The sequence below is a fragment of the Eptatretus burgeri genome, chromosome 3, assembly GCF_056783735.1.
Source record: "Eptatretus burgeri isolate ZD-2024b chromosome 3, Ebu_testis_v1, whole genome shotgun sequence".
Lineage (NCBI taxonomy): Eukaryota > Metazoa > Chordata > Myxini > Myxiniformes > Myxinidae > Eptatretus > Eptatretus burgeri.
This window is the reverse complement of record NC_140963.1, coordinates 109,971,279-109,995,969: the sequence shown is the minus strand read 5'-3', so window position 1 is coordinate 109,995,969 and position 24,691 is coordinate 109,971,279. Positions and strand designations below refer to the sequence as shown.

Here is a 24,691-nt window from a genome sequence, read left to right as displayed (position 1 = left end):
CTCTTACGACACAGGGATATGGTACACCTATTTTAACCAGGGTATACACCGGCCCAGTATACTGGTACTCATTTCGCCGACCTCGGAAGGATGACAGGCTGAGTCAACCCCCTGGTGTATTAATTCAGTGGCTCAACGGGGCTTGAACTCAGGACCTCTTGGATCCCAAGCCGCTGCCCTAACCACTGCGCCAACACCAGGCTCATATATATATATATATATATATATATATATATATATATATACACATATATATATATATATATATATATATATATATATATATATATATATATATATATACATATACATATATATATATATATATATATATATATATATATATATATATATATATATATATATATATATATATATATATATATATATATATATATATATATATATTACGAGGTGTGTTCAAAAAGTATGCAACCTTAATTTTTCGTGCGTAAACAAATGAAGCTAGGGAGGCGTGGTTTGGTGCACGTATGTGGGTGATCCTAATTCGTATGCGTGAATATTTTCCCGCCTGCAGAAGCTGTCAGTCGCCGACAGACCGCCGATGAGTGAGGAAGTGTGAGCGCCGTCGGATTTTCGTTTTTTTACAAAATCACGGATCACTGTGGTCTCATCGCCAGTGATCACTGTGTTGAAGTTGGGATCGCTCTTCACAGTCTCTAGCATGTCCTGTGTGATCAAACGGAGTTGCTTCTGCTCGATCGTTAGCAGCTTTGGCACGAACTTCGCTGAGATTCTCCTTAAGCCCAAATCCTCAGTCACAATGGAATGAATGGATCCAATGCTTACGCCCGCCTCGTCTGCAAGCTTTCTGATCGTGATTCGACGATCCTGCATCAGCAGGGTCCTCACTTGATCAATGTCGATCTCATTTCGGGATGTTGAGGGCCTACCAGAACGTAATTCACTTTCCACTGATGTGCGACCATCTTTGAGGGTGTACCACTCTTTTATCTGTGTGGTGCCCATTGCTTCGTTCCCGAAGGCCTGTTGAATCTTGCGGATCGTTTCCACTTGGGAATCACCAAGCTTTACACAAAATTTGATGCAGTAGCGTTGTTCAAGTTTTTCCGTCATTTTGTCAAAAACGAAAACCCGACGGCGCTCACTTACACTTCCTCACTCATCGGCGGTCTGTCGGCTCCTGACAGCTTCTGCAGGCGGGAAAATATTCATGCATACGAATTAGGATCGCCTACATACGTGCACCAAACCACGCCTCCCTGGCTTCATTTGTTTACGCACGAAAAATTAAGGTTGCATACTTTTTGAACACACCTCGTATATATGTATATGTATATGTATATGTATATATATGTATATGTATATGTATATATATATATATATATATATATATATATATATATATATATATATATATATATATATATATATATATATATATGTATGTTGTTACGGATCTGGGAACGATGAGCACTCAACATTCAGGTCCCAAAAGTCAGTTTTTCCGTTAAGTATGTGTGTAGTAACATTCCCCTTCCTTTTGTCTAGTGGGAGGATCAAAAATGTGCGTTATGATTTCTTTTAGTTAAGGCCCAGTCACACCTTGACGTTTCAACCAGTTTATGCCGATTTTTGGAAAATTTGTCTAAAACACTGGTACACGTCGAATACGTTATGGGTAAGTTTTGATAACATTGAGAGCACGCTGAAAAACACTGCCATACGTCGTTGTACGCTGGCTTTAAACGTTGTACTTTTCAGTTGTCCTCAAATTTTCCATACTTGAAATTTTTAGACTTATGCCAGCGTATGACTCACACGTTCCGCATAACGCTGGCCATAAGTTGTAGGTACGTCACGCGATCGTCGACACACGTTGACTCACGTTACTTGTAAGTTACTCATTAGTTGAAACACGTCGAGGTAATGTTTAGCATACCCGAAACTTATTTCTAACCTATGAGTTACGTGTTGTACTCACGTTACGCGATCGGTGACACACATCGACACACGTTACTTGTAAGGTGCTCATAAGTCGAAACGCGTCAATGTAATGGTTGGCGTCAGTGTTCCAGACTCCCTGGTTTGTTTTTTTTCTTCTTCCTTCCTTCGGTATGATGGTGATTTTGACACTTCGATTTCTTGTGCGGTTATAATATAATATAATTAATAGGCTGCTGCTCAACGATTTAAATCATAACTGCACTGTACACTGAACACCGTCATACTGAAAAAAAAAACTGGGAGTCTGGAACACTGACGCTAACCATTACCTTGACGTGTTTCGACTTATGAGTACCTTTCAAGTAACGTGTGTCGATCTGTGTCAACGATCGCATATCGTGCGTACAACTTATTCCCATCGCATGCGGAGCGTGTGTCATACGACAAGTACATCGTATAATTTTCAACATGTTTGAAATTACAAGACGTACTCCATTTAATACGACATATGATAGCGTTCTATTCACGCATACCAAACTTACCCATCCCGTATTCGACGTGCGCCAGCGTTTTAGACGCATTTTTCAGAGGTCGGCATACACTGGCAAGATCGCCAAGGTGTGACTGCGATGTTGCCACTTCCATTTCTGCGGCGGTTATGATTTGAATCGTTGTGCGGCAGCCTTTTCATAACCTACCCCACGTCATCGTCTGCGATGCGTGCAGCGCGCTATGCCTAAGTTAAGGCCCGGTCACACCTTGACGTTTTAGCCAGCAATGGCAACGTATTAAAATGTATCTAAAACGCTGGCTTACGTTGAACTTTTGATGTTTTTTTTATAAAGATTCGGACGTATTCATAGCGACTTGGTTTAATGTATAACGTATTAGTAACGGACACAGAACGTTTTGTTGTGTTATAGATAACTTATACCAACGAATGCTGAACCTGTTGTCGGCCTACACAACCGATGCCCAACGATAGTCTAACTTAGGCATAGCGCATTGCACGCATCGCCGACGATGTCGTGACGTAGCCTATTAAAAGGCTGACGCACAACGATTCGAATCCTAACTGCCGTAGAAATGGAAGTGTCAACATCGCGGTCACACCTTGGCGATCTTGCCAGCGTATGCCGACCTAAGAAAAATGTGTCTAAAACGTTGGAGCGCGTCAAATACGGTATGAGTAAGTTTGGTATACGTGAGTACAACGCTAAAGTACGCTATCATACGTCGTAGTAAATAGAGTACGTCAAGAAATTTTAAACATGTTCAAAATTTTACGACGTACTCGGCATATGACACACGTTCCGCATGCGATGGGGATAAGTTTTACACACGATATGCGGACGCTTACACACGTCCACAAAGGCTACTTATAAGGTCCTCATAAGTCGAAACACGTCGCGGTAATGTCTTTTTTACACGAAACTTATTTCTAACTTATGTTTGACGTGCTTTGAACCAATTCTTTACGTAGTCCCAACACACATCGACGTATGTAGACGTATTCCAATGACGTCTTCCGGTCGACAAAAAAAATAAATGAACGTATTTCTAACTTACAACTGCCATATAAAGACGTGTTCCCAGCGATTTTGGGAATTGGTATATAAAAATGGTGTTCATAAAAGGGGAACCCAACAGTGTTTTCGAGTCCTTTTTGAGTCGATGTCCATGTCAGCAGGCACAGTATCAGTATCAGTATTAGTATTAGTATTAGTATTAGTAGTAGTTTGTTCATGTTGGCAGTAGTAGGTGAGTGTGAGGGGGAGGGTGTGGGTTATGATGGATCGTCCTTGCGTTTAACGATTTAACGATTTAAATGATAAACTCAACGATTTAAATGGCTGCATCTCCACTATTGAAAGTAGACGCTTGCGCTCAACAATTGGATTTTTTTTACACTCAACGACTTTTAAACGGTACCACTCAGCTATTTTCATTGTTTGCAATGAACGATTTAAATTGCTGTCACTCGCCATTGTTTTTTGACGCTGGCGCTCGGAAATTTTAATCGTTTCTATTGAACGTGCTAAATCGCTCAAACCCCACTATTGAAAGTAGACGCTTGCGCTCAACAATTGGATTTTTTTTACACTCAACGACTTTTAAACGGTACCACTCAGCTATTTTCATTGTTTACAATGAACGATTTAAATTGCTGTCACTCGCCTTTGTTTTTTGATGCTGGGGTTTGGAAATTTGAAGCGTTTCTTCTGAGCGTGTTAAAACGCTCAAACTCGACTATTTTAAATAGACGCTACCGATGGACAATTGTAATCATAGCCAAGCTAGACATCGAAGTGTGAACATCCTCGTCATGCCGAAGAAAAGTTTGAAGAATGCTGCAAATAAGTGTCCTGGCCGTGGCCGTGGACGCTAATGCAAGGACGATCCATTATACCGACGTCTTTCAGCCTATGAGTAACTTAAAAGTAACGTCTGTCGATGTGTGGCAACGATCGCGTAACGTGCCAACAACACGTTAATCATAGGTTAGAAATAAGTTTCGGGTACGCTAAACATTACCTCGGCGTGTCTCAACTTATGATTAACTTACAAGTAGCATGTGTTGACGTCTGTCAACGATTGCAGACCGTGCATACAACTTGTGGCCAGCGTAGCGGAACGTGCGAGTCATACGCCGGCATACGTCGTGAAATTTCAAGCATGAAAAAATTTGAGGACAACCAAAAAGTACAACGTTTAAAGCCAACGTACAATGACGTATGGCAGTGTTTTTCAGCGTGCTCTCAATGTTATCAAAACTTACCCGTAACGTATTCAACGTGTGCCATCGTTTTAGAAAAAAAATTCAAAAATCGGCATACGTTGGCTAAAACGTCAAGGTGTGACCGGGCCTTTAGATTATCATTGGGCTTAGGTTGTGAAGGCCGACAACAGGTTCAGCATTCGTTGGTACAAGTTATCTATAACACAACAAAACGTTCTGTGTCCGTTACTTATACGTTATGCATAAGACCAAGTCGTTATGAATACGTCCGAATCTTTAAAAAAAACATCAAAAGTTCAACGTAAGCCAGCGTTTTACATACATTTTAATACATTGCCATTGCTGGCTAAAACGTCAAGGTGTGACTGGGCCTTTGGGTTATTAAATCCAACCATCAAACAAACCGACAACACCACTGAACAAGCGCTTCACTCGCCAAACCGGCGACTCGCTGTCCGAGGCAGAATCTCTGGCAGTTCCTTCTCGGCTTCCACAAACTTTGTAACTTATTTTTGACGAGTATGGGCATGCATGGAGTGGGGGCAGGGTTTTCCTAGCATGGCTGAAACCCGCCCAGAAACGGCAGACCCATGGGAAGCCCCGTCCAATCAGGGCAAACAGTGACGTCAGGTTCACCAAGGCCCCTCCCCGCTGAGGGAGGTTCATACAATTACCGACACCGTCCTCAGCGGAGAGTCCAGTGCAAGAGGAGTTCTGTGGACGAAGGGTTTTTGCTGTTACGAAGGGGTGATTACGAGGGATGGTTTCGAGGGGCGATTACGAGGAGTGGTCACAGGAGATCGATGTTGCTGTTACAAAGGGGTTTTTGCTGTCACGAGGGTTGAGCAGAGGGCCATCGAGGTGGCGAACGTGTCTTTGCTGACCATCTACAAGGAAGGACAGAGCGTCCCTGATCCCCTCTGCGGACTCCGATTATTCGCCACCCGAACTCTGCCACGAGCCTCGTCCCCCACGTGCGACTGGGGATCAGACCAACGACCTTTGTCAGGTGCCACATCACTGAGCACGCCTTCCCTCCAACGACCAGGTGCCAGCCGAACTCTGACCACCAGCTCGTCTCACTCATCGTCTGGAGGGTCGAATAATGCACCTTGGGTTTTCTTTTCATTTGTGTGCGTGTCTGAGTGTGTTGGGCCTGTATTGCAAGTAGAACTGCATCAGTGTTTTGGATCATTGTAAATACTTCCTGCATATTCGTGTTAAGTCTCGCTTCTCTTGTCTTTTATTTTCTGTAAATAAATTATTAGAAATGTGCCCAGCTCGTTTCTGTCCTTTCTTTATTTGGTCCAGCATGGTCTGGGTCTTAGTTCAGACGGGGTTTCATCCCCGATAATCGGTACATCGTAGCCAGAAAGTCTTGGGCAGGCCCGCTCGACTGCATCCGCACCAGAGTTGGTAGGTGGAAGTTGATACTCTACGTAGCTGGTAGAGTGATCCGGTTCGGCCAGACCTTCAGAGAGCGTGAATCCCCGGTAGCCAAGGCTGCGTGGTTACTTAGGTATATTGGATCTGGACAATTAACCGTACGCCACGCGGTCGAGATATTGGTGTTTCACGGTCGATTAATCGACCCACCGGCTTCGGAGTTATCCGGAGCGTCGGCCTATATATTCCGTGGAGTCTGGTGGGAGACGGCGTAAACTTCCCCACCTCGCGGTCGTTCTCGCCACCGACCCCCGGCCCACAACAATATATAATGTTTTAGCGAAAATGCAGGTTCGCAAGGAGTCTTGACTTTGACCGAATAATGAGTGTTTGCTGGATTAATGAGTTTGGCCAGTGGAGTTGGGGAGGGGCAGTTGGCTGTTATGTCAGAGGAGAAAGACCAGCTGAAAATGCTGATATATTGAATGAGCATCAACTCGTCTATGGTGAGGAAGCAGTTGGACCTGTCTATCAGCTGCTTGATGGGTGAAGCCAATTATTTTCAGACCCATGACCTTTAAATGGCTTTTATGAGTAAAATGTGGGATGTTGAGTTGCTTGATGGTTTTTATGGAGAAGCTTTGAGGATGTCGGACTTATCGAGATTAAAAGTCATGTTTTAGGAATTCGATCCGTTTTTGGCTTTTTAATGTCTGCTATGAGGGATGTAGCCACTGTTATTCTGGCACTGGAATGATAACATTTGTGACATAATGTTGAGTTTTCTGTATAAATATAATGATAATTTTCCAGCGAAGAAGAGATCATTAATGGAAATAAGAATATAATTAATCCCAAGACTGCCTTGGGGTACACCAACCTTCGCAGGTAAACAGTCGATAAGTAACCATAAAAGCTACATGCTGTTTGCACACGTGAAATATATAGGTCAGCCAGGTATAAAGACAACTTTGAATACCACAGGTAGAGAACCTGACAAGTAGGACCAGGTGCCAAACTGTTTTGAAAACATGGAATCAGAAACAGGTCAGAACTGTTGAAAGACAGACATGACCTGTTTCTGATTCAAGCCTCCATCCATTATTGTGAGAGGAGAAACTGTAAAGGGTTAAGTGGCTTGAGCGGAAACTATACTGATGATCGGTGGGTAATGAGACTGCCGGAGAGAAGAGTGACTTGATATCAGTAGTGAGTGATAAAAGGGCAGACAGAGGAGAGACGGCAGTTCAGTGGCGCATGTTTTGAGAACATGGACACTGATGCCATCAGGACCTACAGCCAAGGAAATGTCCATATCATCCAAAAACTTATCTTGAGAACTCACAAATAGCAAGAAAGCAAGTTAGAAAGTTCAAAAATCCTGTTTTGTTCCTGGAAGAGGGAAACGTATCAAAGAGCTCACCTTTGAGATGTCTGGTATTTTAATGGCACTGCCAACTAGCATAGCAGCTCAATAGGCAAAGCTCGGGTCTGCCATTTCATCACAGGCAGTGTTGAAACCGATGTTAGATCTCATCATCTGCTTATTGCATTCATGTAATACTCCCTCGCTATCAGGATGATGCTTATCACCTGGCACGCGATTCCTGGTCTGTCTCAGATGAAAATCGCTCTATGGTCAAAATGTCTAACCTGAGCCTCCCCTATCGACCATTTGGACAAGTTGGTGGTGACTTCACTTTTGAATGTGGATTTTCAAAAAGATGACTTCTTTTTTTTTTTTTTGTAAATTTATTGCAGGCTTTGTGGCATGACCTAAGGTTTCCCTCAATCAGGTTTACCTACCAAGCCGAAAAAAGCGATCTGCTTGAAAACTATTGCCTTGCCGCAAGCTTCCTTGTACCAAAGTCAATAAGATGGGCAGGTTATCTGAAGGCGGGCTGAAATGAATCGGTGCATCCGATGGATCAGGCTTTTGCGAAAGCATTCCCAGGAGGAATCGATATCAATTTGCTTTTTATTATCCTTTTTTATGGACCATCCATTGCTAAGTTTGACCTAATTGGCATTCCCTTCTCGGCATAAAGCTCATGATGCTGGTAACCCATGTTCAAATCCCATATATTTTGTTGGTTTATCCATTGTCTATTAATGTCCTTATAAATTCCTGTGAAAGTACAATCTCGTTTTTCTCTGTCCTTATTCCTACCTGTAATATATCTACAAGCTCCTCCAGATTACTGTTTAATCTATTGTATGGAAAAAGACTTGTACACTTGGTAGCAAGGTGTTGGCCTACTTTTACTTGGTGTCATGTTTTGGTTTGTTCACCTTTGACATATAAGTAGTTCAATGCCAAACTGTTTGTTTTGCATTTTAAAAAAATTTGGTTACTTGACTTCTCTGGATGAATAGAATGTATGTGCTGTTGAAATAGTGTTATTGTGATAGAATGCAGAATAGAACAAACACCTTGTGCCAAAACATTTGTATCTGTTGTCTCCCCATTTTACATCGATTGTAAGAGTAGGAATCAGGAAATGGTGTTATTTTAGCATTTCTGTTCAACTGCTCACCTCCACTCATTTATTCCTCTCCCCCCCCCCCCACCTGTGGAACCAACTTCCACATTCTCTTCAATCTTATTTTTCCCTCCAGTTCCTCAAAACAGCTGTTCACCAGCATCTCAGATCATCTCCTTTCCAAAACCATGATCTTTTCTTCCCTCGTTAACCCCACCCCAACCCCAGCTTCCAAATTTCCAGTTTTTCACTCCTGAGAGTTTCCTTCTGTATCCATCTTGTCCACCCCATGCATACCCTCCTCCCCCTCATTTCTTCCCACACCCATTGTTTGTCTAAGTCTGCCTCTATCTCGGTGTTCAACTCAGATGTTGGTGTTTCCCCCCTCTCGCCATGATTCCTTTTGTCCTGTTGCATCCTCATCCGCTTAGTGTACTTATTAATACTAGCCCTTCCACGAGCCTCGACTATGTATGCAATTTTTTTTCCTTCCTGAAATTGATTCCAGGCTCCTCGGTCTAAAATCTCCGACCTTAGTTGACAGAATTGTAGTTTGAGTTTATGATGACGCATGGCCGCATACTCACCTCCTGGTTGGTCAGTCAGTAAAGCAGAGGTAATATTCCTGTGTGGCAGAGTGACATTGCTTTTCACAGATCATGTAGTTGCAACTATTATGGGTCATGAACTGTACTTCACTGCTTTACCAAGCTATGAGGTTCAAAGAGCATTTAAGTCTACAAGGTTGCATAGTCACAGGTAAACGATTTTGTGTTGGGGTCGTCCTGATGAGCTCCAGTAAGAGCGAAACCATGGTCGATGACTCCACAGTCCTTTACTTGTGACATTAGAACCGTTTTTTAAAAATAGACTGAGTATGCGTCGCTGCAGCTATCCATGATTGAGGAAAAGCTGGTGGTGGTGGTCGTATGGCAGCTTAGCTGCCGGGGTAGCTATCATTTCTTGAAGCGCGACTATGTCGCTGATGCAGTGCCCCTCTACCAGTACACACACTGGAACTGGTACTCATTTCGCCGACCTCAGAAGGATGACAGGCTGAGTCAACCCCCTGGTGTATTAATTCAGCAGCTGATGGGGCTTGAACTCAGGATCCCAAGCCGCCACCCTAACCACGGAGGCAAAGCTGTGCGCATACGTTCATGACATTTGACTGCCATGATGCATCTATCGAGTTGGAAGGGCATATTTTGGTTTATACTTGTAGTCATGTCAGATGGGGTCTGTTAATATGGACCATTCTGAGCCACAGGGTGGGTGTGTGGCACTCTGTCACACTGTCCGTCCCACCCCCATCCGGGACTTCCCCGCAGCATATAGCGCCGCTTATCAAGCAGTCCTTTGCAAGAGAACAGCAGAACTGCCATGCCTGCTTGTGGTACTTTCAAAGTGTCCACAGAGTCCTGTAAAAAGTGTATTTACTGCGCTATTTGTGCCTTTCAGTGGCCACAAGTCCCCCTTCTGGCCTCACCTTTTACAGGAGGTTTTTCATAATGCTCTTACCCTTTTTTTGCTCTATAATGGATGCTCACTGCCTCTTCAATGCACATTTCACAAGACGACTTCAACAGATATCTAATACAAGAGTAATGCTACCCTACTCAATCACACGGTCCATGCTAAAGTCTTACTACATTCTAGCTGTGGATCTCCCCCCTCCCCCCACCGAGTCCACAAAACTTTGTGTGTGTGTGCATATATATATATATATATATATATATATATATATATATATATATATATATATATATATCTCGATCATCAGTTCCCTTTCTTACTTTGAACAAGACCTCATGCCAGAAACGTTTTTTTTCACCTTCTTTGCAACGGTGGTTAGCATACCTCTCTACATTGTATTTTGAAAATAATTGTACCTATTTATCTGCCTACGCAAACCCATCCCTAGTCTTTATAAAGACTATTTTCCATTGTGTGTGCGTAGACCTGCCAAAAGGATGGGAAGAGGGCTTCACGAAGGAAGGAGCAAGTTATTTTATCAAGTAAGTGTCTGTCCTTTTCTTGAAAACCATTCCTATTAGCCTAGTCTCTTTTTTTGGTGGAACAGTAATGATTTATTATGAACCATTATTCACTCCTTTGCACCGGTACTTCGACTAAGTTTTTTTTTTCTCTCTCTCTTGTTTTAATTTAATGGTGTCTTATATGCCTCATAAAAGACGCAACTACGCAGCCTTTGTTGCATCTTGTCCACGCATGATGTCAACGTCTCTACCATTGAGTCATGCGAAAAGCTTCCCGAGAGCCCACCGGTCTGTTGCTGTTCTCCACTTGCTGTGCATCCTCGGAGTGGTGCCATGTTTTACCTAAATCCTAAAATGCCATTCTTTATGTCCTGGAGAAACTTTGACTTTTTTTAACGATGAATTTCATTTCATACTTTTATTACATTCTGGTTTAAGATTGTCTAGTTAATTTGATTTGCAGGTGAAATAAAACGTTCCCTCCAGGAGCTTTTCAAAAATAAGGCAAGACAAGCTTGTGGAAACTCGGAATTGTAGTTTTAGCTTTACGTACTAATGTCGCAATATGTGTCGCATCGTGGCACGGCTTGCTGTTGCATAAGAAGCAATGGTTCTAATTGAAAGAACAAACTTGGCCATTGTAAAATCACATACAAGTATGTTTTTTTTTTTTTAACTCTCTTATTTTCTGATTTGGTAAAATCCTTCTGTATCACATTGGAACCAAGGACGTGGAGGGAAATATCTTGGATTTTGTTTATTCAGAGTCTTTGGAGAATTACATAATGCAGCTTAACCTTGGTGAGTCAGACTCTGAGATGATGGAGTCTGGTCTATACACAGATGTCTGTGTGCCACATGCATTCATGTAATTCTTTTTTTTACTGGCCTTGTTTCGAGGTGAATGCTTGATTCAAAAGTCAGATAAGTACTTTTGTGACTGCCACAAATGATGCCCAATCGATGGTTGCCACTTCTGTAGAATGACTGGTAGGCCCTGTGCTGTACAGCTTACCGTGGGTTTGAAAGGCCGTGCTGTGTACTTGCATATATGCCTTTGTCTACCTTTGGTTATATGGAGGCAAGGCCTGCACAGAAGGATAACACAATTATTGCCTTTGAAGTTTGTAAAATATTATTTGTTTGTATGTACATAAAGGTTTCCTGACCTCCTATCCCACGAATTGTGCAGCTGTGTTGGGTGTGGCAGGTTGCTGTGGCCTTGTTCAGGAAAAGCCCACTTCCCTTCATCGTTCTCTCCCCAGAGAAAATTTAGGAAGCTTTTAAAACCACAAGGTTCTGTCTGACGTTCGATCATCCTATTGGGGTTTCGCTCATTTTATTTCTATTGATTACCCTGCTTCTTTATTCACCCTGTCTATTACCTTCTCTTACTCTCCCATTTTCAACTCGATCCCCTATCTGAGCCTCTCTCTTTTTCTTTTTAATTTATTTATCCTTCCTATTTCTTTGGAGGCAAAAACCACTCGGTATAACCCCTGCCAAGAAATTGCTTTGGCAGTGCTGAATTTGCCTTCGGGCAGAACACCAGAATACGAATAATTTATTTAGGGTTGTATTACATGTCAATTCCATGTGAAAATTTCATTTATATGTCATAAAACGAATGATTCCTTTTTCTTCTGGGGGGGGGGGGGGAGTGGGCTAATCAGATTTAATTAAAAAAAACATTTTGCAAAGTAAATTTTACCCAGAGATATAGTTAAATTCGAGGGGGGAGATGGGAGCAGAAATTCTGGTTCTTTGGGGGAGAGGACCTCGATAGGGTGATGATTGGGAATATTGATTCTACTTTAAGACCAAGTGACTGCACATGTTAAGCTTTACATCATATCAGGTGTTTGTTTACAATTGTGTGTGTGTATGTTTGTGTGTACACGCATGTACCGCTGAACAGAGTAAATTGAAAACTGGTGGTCGGCGCATGTGAAAGCTTCAGGCAGCAATAAAAAATGATAGTCCCAAGGGTTCAGTGTGAGGTGAGGAACCCAATTATTTCTGGGTCAGTATGTATTGTGTAGCGCTGCTCCTGATTGGAGGGAATATTTCAAGTTGCACTGCAATTCTGGGGGAATTAACCCATCTTTGAGGTTACATAAACTTCAGGAATTAAACCATCAGGCCAGTATATAGCTGACAGGTAAATCTAAGGAATTAAAAATTAATTTAGCAACCAGAAAAAGTCTTAGTTTCAAACAGCAACTATAATAATCATTTTATAATCCACATGTTATTGAGATAGTGTGGGTATGTGATTTAAAAGTCAAAATGCATAACAAACTAAAAGGTCACTCGGTGGAGCGCATACCTCTGCCACGCAATGCCTGATCCACGAGAACATATTGGGCACAATATATTTTTCAAATATCATGCCATACAGCACTGTATCGTTTTTAGCCCTATCGCTCAATGGTGAAGAATCACTTTGAAATTAAATAATTCTCATATCCGAATTTAGATGTTCACAAAAATCTAATCAATTTGGCCTTGTCACACACCCAACCTGTCCACAACTTTTTGAGATATCTTGTTTTATATGAGTTTAGCCTCATCTCTCAATGGTGAAGAATCACTTAAAAAATTTCTCATAGCTGGATCCGGATCTTCACCAAAATTGAATAGATTCTTCCTTGTCACATGAAGGCCACAGTGGAAATGTAGGTTTAAAAAGAAAAAAAAAGTCAGTTGCATATCATTGAAAAGCATTTGGGATTTTAAATGGTTTGATAAATTGACAAAATGAAAAATTTATCATAACCCAACTTGTCCCTTAGCTTTTGAAAGAGTAGAACAAAAGGACTTGAAAACCAAAATATGTTTTACATTGGAGAGAAGTTTAACATTCTGCAAAAAAAATTAATCCTCAATACCATAAGTAATAATCTCCTTGATTAATGATAGATTAATTCTTGTTGACAAGTTGCATGGTGAATATTTTGTGAATTACCGAAACACACACACACACACACACACACACACACACACACACACACACACACACACACACACACACACACACACACACACACACACACACACGGCTGGAAGTGCATGAGAGAACAGTCACACGGAGTTGGTTTCACTGATGAGAGAAGAAACGGATGGATAAATGGAGGTGAGCATTCAGCAAAGAATTGGGAAGGATAAACCAGGTGTGGAATTCTGAAAGAATGCATGTGACATAGGTTGAATCGAGGAACATGCAGGGATGAGAGGGTGTTAATAGCAAGACCTGAAGTGAGGGTACAGAAAACTGAGAGTCCACCAACGTGTTTGTGCTGGGTGAAAAGCAGACCTTTGGACGTGGCCTACTGTCAAGACGTACCAATAACATGGAGAGCCTTGGACTTGATCGCCTCCAGCGGAGTAAGATAGGAAGCAGTGGTATCAATTATTAAGAAAAAAAAATTTCTTGTTCATTTAATGTTTACATAAGTTTTGAGAAATCAAAAAGTGTTGGCATGTCTTTGGATTGTTGTGAATATCTTTTTTGTATTACCCTTTGAACACCTCTTGTAAGTTTTTGAAAAACTGGATCTCAATAAAAGCATCCACATTGAAAACAAATACGAGCTAAGCCTGAAATGCACTCCATATTCTTTGTCGATAAAACTTTGCGTCCATTGATGAAGTCGTCGCAACACACAGATAGGTTTGGCTCAAAATGTTTAGATCATTAATAAACACCTGTGCTCTGCAGCTGTCTTAAGCCTTACTTATAGGGTTTGTCAATTATCTTTTGAAAAACTCCTCTATCTGTAGATGCATAACATTAATTATAATCCATTGTATTTTACATTGGGAATATGTTTTAAAACTTTATTACATACAGATATGGAAGGAAGAGCATGAAACCACCACCACCAACAACAGGCATCCAGATTTGCTTTTATTTTGATATTTTTGTCTCACCATTAGTAAGTAATAGCATTGAGGCTCCGGCGCACATTCTCACGAGTTCAGCGTTGTACTAATTGCATTTTTGTTTGAATTCAAAAACAAATTTGATGACTCAATGCCATTTCATCCATTGCTATTAAAAATGCCCTGAACTGATAACACCCTCATGCCATATAACCATGAGAACAAGTCTTTCTGGGACTTTGAACACTCTTTTCATGAACGTTGCTATCTGGGTGCAAACATGTATCTCTATTTGTTTTATGTCTGGCGTATTTTTTTTATTTTTATTTTTTAAACAAACGTCTGTGCAGACACTTTAAATAGTTTGCTTGTACATGAGGGTCTCGAAAATCCCTGCGAACCACAGATCTGCGATGTGCAAACTGAAGAGGTAATGGGGAAAATAGGGTTATGAACTTCAACTTTAAAATTTTCACCCCTTTTTGCAAACTGTACCATTTAGTTAAGATGCTTGTGCATTGTTGTTGTGCGATTTATTTTCATGAATGAAAGAGTTTTTAATAACATAAAATGAAATCTTGAGTTGTTAAGATCATGAGACTGGTATTAATAATAATGTTGATAAACTTGATCCAATAATGCAATGATGATGGTGTCAAAGATGAGCTAATGGTGGTGATGATGTTGATGGGGGAATGGTGGGGGGTGTTTGAGGAGGTTATTTTGTTGACTATCCATGTTAATTAGGTGAATAAATGTGGGAAATAGTTCGGCAACCCGCGATTGTTCAAGTGCATTAACCATAATCTGCGAACTTTGCCTCAATAGATTAATCACAATAGAGCGAATCTGTGAATGACAAGGCCCTCCTGTATACCATATGTGTTTTTGTCTTTTGCAGAAAGTTACAATTCACTTTTCTCAATTTTGTTATTGTCAAACTTTTAATGTTTTGCATTGATGAAGTCATGAAGTCTATCCTTTGTATTTGTCTATCCCTATGCTGGCCTGATTATTACAATTAATGGTGTGTGAGAAATGAGAAAAGGCTCATAATGAGTGGTAATCGGACACGCAGACGCAAACAATGACTCATCTCAGCTCAAAAACTGCAATTGGCCGAAATTAAATACCTCAATAACGAAATTGGACACAATAGGTTGCCTGCGATGGGTAGAAACCCACAATATTTGAGGGTTCACTGTACGTACGATAAAACCACATGAAACAAGTCTGGGCGAGGGTATGCAATCTTTTTATTGCTCATTCTAGTTCATTTATGCATTTGTATTTATTTTTATGAGCAAAGGTACCTAACGTTGCTGGGCAACGTCAGGTCCCTCCTCACAACCTTCCCCGTGCCTCCTCTTACACTATTTGAGGTACGCACACTCTCAGTTAACCTGTCTAGCCTGAGTTTGAATTTCGACTCTGCGATTAAACTGTAATCCCAGAATTTTGCTGGCAAGGTGAGGCATTATTGGGTGGTGCCATCCATCGGATGATCATTAAAACTGGGCGGCCCATCTACAAACATTAGTTGGTGGAAGTTAAAGATCCCATGGCACCTGTCGTGAAGAGGAGGCGAGTTATCGCTGAATCCCTCAACACTTTTAAATTAATTTTGAATGTGCAGGAGCACTGCATCAGTGACACAGCCCACCCCTGAATGATTTAACGAGCTGGCTGAATTTGGAATGCTCAATACGCATTCTGTAACAATGATGCCTCCTGCAGGTCTCTTCCTTGCTCCCACTCCCTCCCCCATACCACCTGCTTTCCTCTTTCAAAGTAATATGTACGTATATATATATATATATATATATATATATATATATATATATATATATATATATATATATATATATATATATTTCTACACACACACACACACCTTCATGTTTGGACTGAACAGCCTTAATAACGTAAATCAACCGAGCACTCAACAGGTGCAGCAATTTGACCATGTCACAAGCCAAGTTGTTATTTATCAAACAAGGAATATTAAGTGGAAATATCTTGCACATTAATTTTAGAAATTGTTGTCGCATTCCAATTGACCGTCACAGTCCTTCAACTCACACGGTCTCATCTGAATATAGAAAAAGAGAATTTGATTTTGTGTTCTGGACTTGAGTCCTACGTCGCCAGTTGGTTGATTTGTATCTTGCTTATTCTTAAAGCTGTTCATTTAAAGTTTGTCGCTGCCTCGCAGTCCAATATCGTGAAAGTAAGAGATTTAAGAGGACTGCGAGGGTAAGCGATGTCTGAGAGAGCCATGGGAGCTGAAGGCTCGTTTTATTGCTGTGATTGTTTGTGGTTGTTAATCTGGGGAGTAGGACACAGACCGTGGTGTTTCGTGTTTGTGACGAGTTTCAATTGGGCTTTCATGGCTGCAAAATTAAGGAAATTTAGCATGTTGAGGGTTTTTACTTGCTTACTCTGCAAACTTTTAACTTGTGCTTCTGTTTGCGCTGTATTTTAATCGACCATTTAATATTGGGTAGTATATTGGCTCTTTGTCATGACCAGCAGTGGGGTTGGTAGATTTGTGAGATTAACATGGTAGAATATGTATATCGCTAATAATTCCCATCCAGTGTCAATGTCGCCAGCACAGATTTGCAGCCTCTGTGTACTAGGGGTGCCTACTACTGTATTCTGGGCTGTGGCTTTTCATCCTGGATTGAGGTCACAGAGCTGTGCTTTTGATCTTGCCCATTCCCTGTAACGATGTAATCCCATTCTAACCTTTAACTAAAATCAGTTACCAACTTTATGAGCCTGCTTCTTGATGCAGAGTGTCATTCACAATCATAATACAAGAAGAATACACAAGAAAACAAATATCCGAAGGTTATTTGGCCCATCAGGCCTATACCATATACACAACCAATTAACTTAATCTTTCAGTTTACTTCTGTTCATTAATCCTTTTCTTACAATTCTCTTGATCAAACTTGACATACACATCCCTTTTTGGAATTTAATTGCATCATACCATTTTATCCCCATTAGGCAGAAAATTTTGCGAGGATACCAGCACACACTAGCCTTCTTAATTTTACCTCTGCCACCGAAGGTGGACAGAGCTTATGTGTTTCACCACTGTCTGAATGCTGTCTATTTGTCTGTCTGTGAGCAGGATATCGCAAAAAGATGTGGACAGATCCAAACAAAATTTGATGGACAGGTTGGGCTTGTGATGAGGATGAAATGATTCGAATTTTGTGAATATCCGGATCTGAATGCGAGAATCTTTTTTTAGTGATTCATCACCATTGAGAGATAGAGCAAAAAACGATATATTGCACGCTTTCTCAAAAAGTTATGGATGGATACAGACGAAACTTGGTGGACAGGTTGGGTGTGTGAGAATGACGAATGGATTCGACGTTGGTGAAGATCCAAATCCGGATCTGGATGCGAGTACTTTTTATATTTTTTAGTGATTCTTCACCAGAGAGAGATGGTGCCAATAACGATATATAGTGTAAAAAAATAAAATGACCGTTTTTACAGCCATTTTTCCCTGCTGTGCAGGGGTTAGGCTTTTTCTTGAGGCAATGTTTTATGGCCGGATGCCCTTCCTGACGCCAACCCTGGTCGCCTCTTACGACACACAGGGATATGGTACACCTATTCTAACCGGGGCATACACCGGGACCAGTACACTGGTACTCACTTCGCCGACCTCAGATGGATGACAGGCTGAGTCAACCCCCTGGTGTTAATTCAGCAGCTAACGGGGCTTGAACTCAGGACCCTGGGATCCCAAGCCGCCACCCTAACCACTTAGCCAACACCTGGCTCTAATAACGATATATAGTGTAATGTTTCAAAAAGTTTTGGATATGAAAGAACTTGGTGGATGAGTTGGTTGGGTGACGAGAAAAAGCCGATTAGATTTTGGTTCAGGTCGGGATGCAGATCCAGCCTATCAGTGGGATACAAAATGTAAACTGTTCAGCCTGGCAGAGGTACGCACTCTACCGAGTGCCATTCTAGTTGAGAGATGCATTGGGATCGTTTGAAGATCTTTGACAAAGAAGGTCTCTGTTTCTACAGCATGAAGTTGAGTAAGATGTGAGGCAGGGAAGCCAGCCCAGAAGGGAGAGCAATACTCCATCAAGCTGTGGATGTGAAAGCCTTGTCGGTGGAAAGGAGCTCAGGTGTGCCAAGGAAGGACTTTGTACAATGGAGGATTCCCAGTCGGCATCTGGCTTTGGAGGCCAACTTTTAAATGTGGCTTGTTCAAGAGAGATCATGGCTGAGAGTGAGACCCAAGAGTTTGAGTGACTGAACATATTTGAGAGGGTTGGGGAGAAAGTAGATGGGTTTTGAAGTATGATCCTTTTGGAGAGAGAGGGAGTGAGTGAGTGGGATTTGTTTGGATTGAAAGACATATTCCAAGTGTTTGACCAGTTTGTGATTTTTGTCAAGGTCCGAGGAGAGGTAAGAGGCTGCTGCCTGTCTTTCAGAAGGATGAGTGATATCACGACAGAGAATGGAGTTATCAGCAAAGAGATAGGATTTTCCAGAGTGTGAGAGAGATCATTAATGAAGATTAGGAATAAGATGTGACCTGGAACACGACCTTGCGATACTCGAGTCTTGACAGGGAGATGAGAAGGAAGGGTTCTGTTAAGAGCCACACTTTGGCTTCGAGAGTTGAGGAAGTCAGTCAGCCAAGTGTGGAGTTGACCTTGGATGCCACAGGCAGAGAGTTTGGAGAGCAAGGCAGGATGCCGGACTTTTTCAAAAGCACGAGATGTGTCCAGAGAGACGACCCTGAACTCGTGTCTGACATTGAGGGCCTCCATCCATTGTTGGGAGAGTAGAAGAAGCATGTCAATGAAGAGTGACCGGGTCTGAATCCAAATTGGTGATTAGAGATGAGGCTGTTGGAGAAAAAGAATGATTTTTATGTCACCTACGATGATGGATTCCATGACCTTGCTGCTGATTGGAAGTAAGCTAATTGGCCTGTTGTTGAGCACATCTGTTTTTGCACGTTTTTATGTCATGCTGTGTTGTTGGCTGATTTCTAAGCAGATGTTAAATGATTGAGAAAAGGGCAGAGAGAGGAAGTGCAAGAGCAATTTTTTAGGACACGTGAGCTGATGCCGTCCAGTGGTTTCAGATCAGTGTTAAAGGTTGCCAGAAACTTTTCCACCTTTTCAGATGCAAAAGACGCGTAATCTAGGAGCAGCTGGATATAACTGGGAACGGTGGATACAGAGAGATGATTTCAGGACACAAGATCTTGAAGCAAACACAGAATTGAGGCATTTAGCCTTCTTACGAGCGGACTTGGCTGTGGTGTCATTTGAAGTGAGGGACGGGATGGAAGAGGAGCATACACCGGAGACAGATGTAACAAGGCACCACCAGGTTTTGAAGGAGGGAGACAAGTTTGAAAGGTCATTTTTGAGATTGGACAGATGTTTTCGGGCTCTCCTGAGAGTCAACACACACCTGGTGCGGGCTTTTAGGAATGATCTGAAGTTGCCTTCAGTTGGAGTTGCTTTACAGGAGGAAAATGCAAGTTGATTTAAAGCAACTGCCCCATCACACACAGAATTCGGAATACCAAGAGCAGGAGGATGGGTAACATATCTGAAGACGAGATGAGATAAATCTGTGCATAAAAGAGAGAGAGTAGGTTTCTGTAGAATTCCCAGGCTGAATCGATATCGGTGGCGGTGGATATTGGAGAACCAGTCCTGAAGTGTGATGGCTGCTTGCATGCAGTCCCTGCCAGTCTGCCTGAGCAAACTTGCTCGAATCACCTTCGCAGAGGCTGTTCTCTGAGAATGGCCAGAAAGATGTTGACCTTCACAAGCACATGATCAGATGAGCCAATTGGGGCAGAGAAAAAGCAAAATACATTTACGACGAAGATTGGCAGGGAAGTTTGTCATCATCAAATCCAGGAGGGAAGATTTGCCATCATGGGAGAAATCCGGGTGGGAAAGTTCACGGATTGAGTCAGACCCATGGAGTCATAGAAGTTCTTTGCAGAAGTGACATGGCTGTTAAGTGTTACCAAAACCAAGCCAATTGGCATGGTGACAATTGAAGTCACCACATATGAGAAGAGAGAGTTGGGATGAGTGATTGAATGTTGGTCCATGTCGTCTGTGAAAGAGATGTAGAGGGAATCATAAAACTGTTGTGAGGATGGTATCGTAACTGATTTTAGGGCACTAACCCCTGTTATTGTAACTGATTTTGGAGCACTACTCCTGATTAGTAGTCCCCTACCGGCTTCACCGGAGGGGACTATATAGGTTTGCTCTCTGTCCATCTGTCCCTCCCACCTGTGGTGTTTTCTGACCTTTTTTTCCCCCCATACCTTTTTAACACATTCAACTGAAACTTGGTGCATGTCTTTATTTATAAGTTCCAGAAAAGGTTAAAGTTTCAGGTGCGTTTTGTCAATTTTTTTCACAGAGTTATGCACTTTTTGACTGAAAATATCACATATTATACACGGGTCAGTGTTCAGCTGCCCTGACTCCACCGCACTGCTTTACACCCATTAGCTGGACACTGGACAGTTGGCCTGACTCCACCACAATAAAATCATGCAGTGTCATTACATGAAGTAGCACAGATTGGCAGGCCTTAGGCTTGGGCGTAAGTCCATGGTCCAGTGTAATTTGAATGATCCCAGGTATATAACCATAATATATTATATATGCGCATGAGCCGTAGACATGATTTTGCTTCATGTATGTACGTTGGGTTATTTAAAATATCACATCCGTAGGGGGGGGCGGGGGGGTGGGGGGTGTATTGCAAAGTAATTATTGCTCTTGTTGTAACTGATTTTACAGCACTATCCTCTGTTCTTGAAAGTGATTTGACTTCACATATGCAGTTGAAAACAAATAAACCTTTTCCCATCCCCCACCTTGGAATATCTGGGGATCCATGCTCCTGGAAGGAAGCCATTATTGGCCCCAGTTTAAAAGAGAGACAACATCGTCCTGCTTTAGTGTGCACATTAATTTTTGATCATGCACGTACGCCATTTGAATGGCTTTGCCATTGAAGAGCAGAAGAGTTTCCGGCCAAGCGATTCATGTGTTGGGGTTCAGTGAATATAAATCGCTGCCGGAATTTAACCGACCTGTGTGTTGCTTTTCGTCATATTAATCGGGTTCGTCGGATGATTCAAAAATTGATGTTTGAGTTAGCATCTACTAAAAACCATTTTCCGTTTTTCCAAACCAGGTGTGCCGCCTGTAAGGTTGGAAGAAGCAGCCGCAAGTATTAAACAATTAGAAATATGCTTAAAATATCCATTGTAAGAATCTCGCAAAGCATTAGTGAATGCACAGTGACAACATTAGAAGCACAGGTCAACCAACCTCCTGCAGTTTAGATGACAGCAATGCATGCCTTAGACTCTGAAGAAGGAGAAGGATTTGGGTGTGGCATATTCTTAAGAGTGGTCACAAAAATTTGACTTCAGGTTAAATCGAAAGTTTTGAGAGCGGAGGTGTGTGTGAGCGAACGGAAGTCACTACATAATCTTTTGACTAGTTAGTTCATCCTTCTGGGACTACAGATTAGGAGTAGGAAGTCGGTGCGTGTGAATATGGTATGCATTTGGTCCGGTATTTGTCTGTGGGTGCTCTCTGTGGCAATATGGGACATTCAAAATGACGTATGAATGCTAAACGAGGCCTTTTGTGCGTATGCTGTGTGTGTGGTTTCGGTGACTCGTTTCTGCTTGCCGGGCATTTTTAACCTGCCGATGCCAGTGCAAAATCTGTAATTCAAATCGTCTTGTAAACATAATTTTCAGCATTTAAACGAAAGAGTGGCAATTTCAAAATTGCTAACCACAATTGTTATGTTCCTGAATGCAAGTCGGACACGCGGAAATAGAGAAAATAGGAGAAATAACCATGGATGAGGGTTAGCAATAGAGGAAATACGAAAAATAACCATGGATGAGCCAAACAGATCGGGTTCGTACCATTTCCTACTAAATACAACCTCGCGCCAGCTGTGAATAACACACACACACACACACACACACACACACACACACACACACACACACACACACACACACACACACACACACACACACACACACACACGCTTCTCCTTTTAGCAATCCTTTTTTTCTGCCTATTTTCAGAGAGCTGTCTCAATGCTGGTGAGTCTGGCAGTTTACTCAAGCAGAATGGTAGGGACTGTAAGCAGCCATCTCTCTTCAGGACTGGTCTCCCATATCTACTGCCCCTGATGTTAACTCAGCCTGGGAATTCTTCCACAGAAACCTGCTCTCTCTTGTGCACAGATTTATCCCATCTCGTGTTCAATTTTTCCTACCCTGATCCCTGCCCATGGTACTTTGAATCCTGTGGCGTGGCAATTACTCTGAAACAACCTGCCTTCTCTTCCTGGAAGGCTAATCTGACCAAAGGCAATCTCAGACCAAAAAGTCTGCAACAAGTTTGTGTCCACTCTCAGGAAAGCCAGAAAACAACATCTGTCCAACCTCAACATTGAACTTGCAAATTGGTCTCCCTTCTCTAAAACCCAGTGGTGCCTTGATAAATCTGTCTCCGGAGTATGCTCCCGTTCATCCCTTCCCTTACTTCAAATGGTACCACAGTCAACTCCGCTCGTGAGAAAGCTGAATACCTCAATTCTGTGTTTGCTTCCAAATTTTGTCCTTCTTCCCTCACTCCTGGTACCCATCCTTCTCTGTCATACCCAACTGCTCTTGGACTCTGTGTCTTTTGCACATGAAAAGGTGGAGAAGGTTCTTTCAACCTTCGATTCTGACTCTGCAACTGGACTGGATGGCATCGGCTCACGTTCCTAAAAACCTGCTCTGCTGTTCTTTCACATCGTCTCTCTGCCCTTTCACCCTTCCATTTGTGCTCAGTAATCTTCCATTTGCTTGGAAATCTGCCAACATAAGTGCATCACATAAAAAAGGTGCAAAGACTGATCCCCTTAATTACAGACCGATTAGCTTACTTGCAACATCCTTCCTTTTGCTTTTCTTTGGAATCCTTCCTTTTCTCCAAAAAACGAATCTATTTATTTATTTATGTATTAATTCATATGCAGCCTGTGGCTACTTGGCTGCATCATTTTCTGGGGGGCACTGCTGTGCTGCTTATGTAATGCCCCCTGCTACAAATAAGCTAGTACTAATTTTTCTGACCTCAGAAGAATCACAGGCTGAGTCAACCCACTTGGTGTTCAGCCAGCCCCCTTAACCGTTAAGCGAACACCAGGCTTACCTCATTTCTGATCACCAATTTGCTTTCAGACCAGGTCACTCCACCTTGGACATGCTGCTTCTACTTGCACATCAATGGATGGTGGCCCTTGATGTCAGTCATGAAATCAGGACCCTCTCTGTGTGCATATCTCATTATTTTGTTACAGCATGGCATCTTGCCTTGCTCACCAAACTCTGCCTATGGCATCCAAGGTCAACTCCACACTTGGCTTACCAACTTGCTCGACTCTGGCAGCCAACATGTGTCTCTCAACAGAATCCTTTCATCTCTCCCTGTCAAAGCTGGAATTCCCTAAGGCAGCGTTCTGGTAACAGTCCAATTCCTGATCTTCATAAATGATCTCTCTGAATCTCTGGAAAATCCTCTTTATCTATTTGCTGATGTCTGCACCCTCTACCGTGACATCCCTCATCTTTGAGACAGACCGGCAGGCTACAGCCTCTTCCTTCTCTTCAGACCTTGAAGAAATCACAAGCTAGTCAAGCACTTGGAATATGTCTTTCAATCGAGCTGGTCAAACTGACAAACCTCTCACTCTCACACTATCTCTCTCCGAAAGGACCAATCTACTTTTTTAACAATCCTCTCGATGAAGTTCAATCATTCAAACTCCTGGGTCTCACTGTCAGCCATGAGCTTTCTTGGTCAAACCACCTTTCAAAGTTGGCCTCCCAATCCAGCTGCCGACTGGGCATCTTCCATCGTACAAAGTCCTTCCTTGGCACACCTGAACTCCTATCCAAAGACAAGGCCTTCTTCCACAGCTTAATATGTAGTACTGCTTTCCCCTCTGGGCTGGCTCCTCTGCTTCAAACCTTGATTAGCTTAATATCATGGAAGCCAAGGCCTTCAAGATTATTGGAATCTCCTGTGATGAAGCTGAGTCTATGGGTCCATCACTACACCATTGCAGACAGGTCAGTAGTCTCCCGTTCTGTTACCGCATCCTTTCTGGTCTTGCACTCCGTGCTCTTTCCATGCTTT

At 42.2% G+C, this 24,691-nt stretch overlaps 1 protein-coding gene across 4 annotated transcripts in view; it reads left to right on the top strand.

Annotated features, from left to right (window-relative positions):
* The window catches only part of PLEKHA5 (pleckstrin homology domain containing A5), a 260,790-nt gene that overhangs the window by 59,257 nt on the left and 176,842 nt on the right, over positions 1–24,691 (top strand). For 2 of the 4 annotated variants that reach the window (XM_085874991.1, XM_085874993.1), the window contains exons 3-4: positions 10,499–10,556; positions 10,734–10,826. In XM_085874991.1, the coding sequence (XP_085731117.1) occupies positions 10,771–10,826 (56 nt within the window). In that variant the 5' untranslated portion in view covers positions 10,499–10,556; positions 10,734–10,770. The remainder of the gene's footprint in view (positions 1–10,498; positions 10,557–10,733; positions 10,827–24,691) is intronic. The other 2 variants (XM_085874995.1, XM_085874999.1) reach the window with 1 other exon arrangement.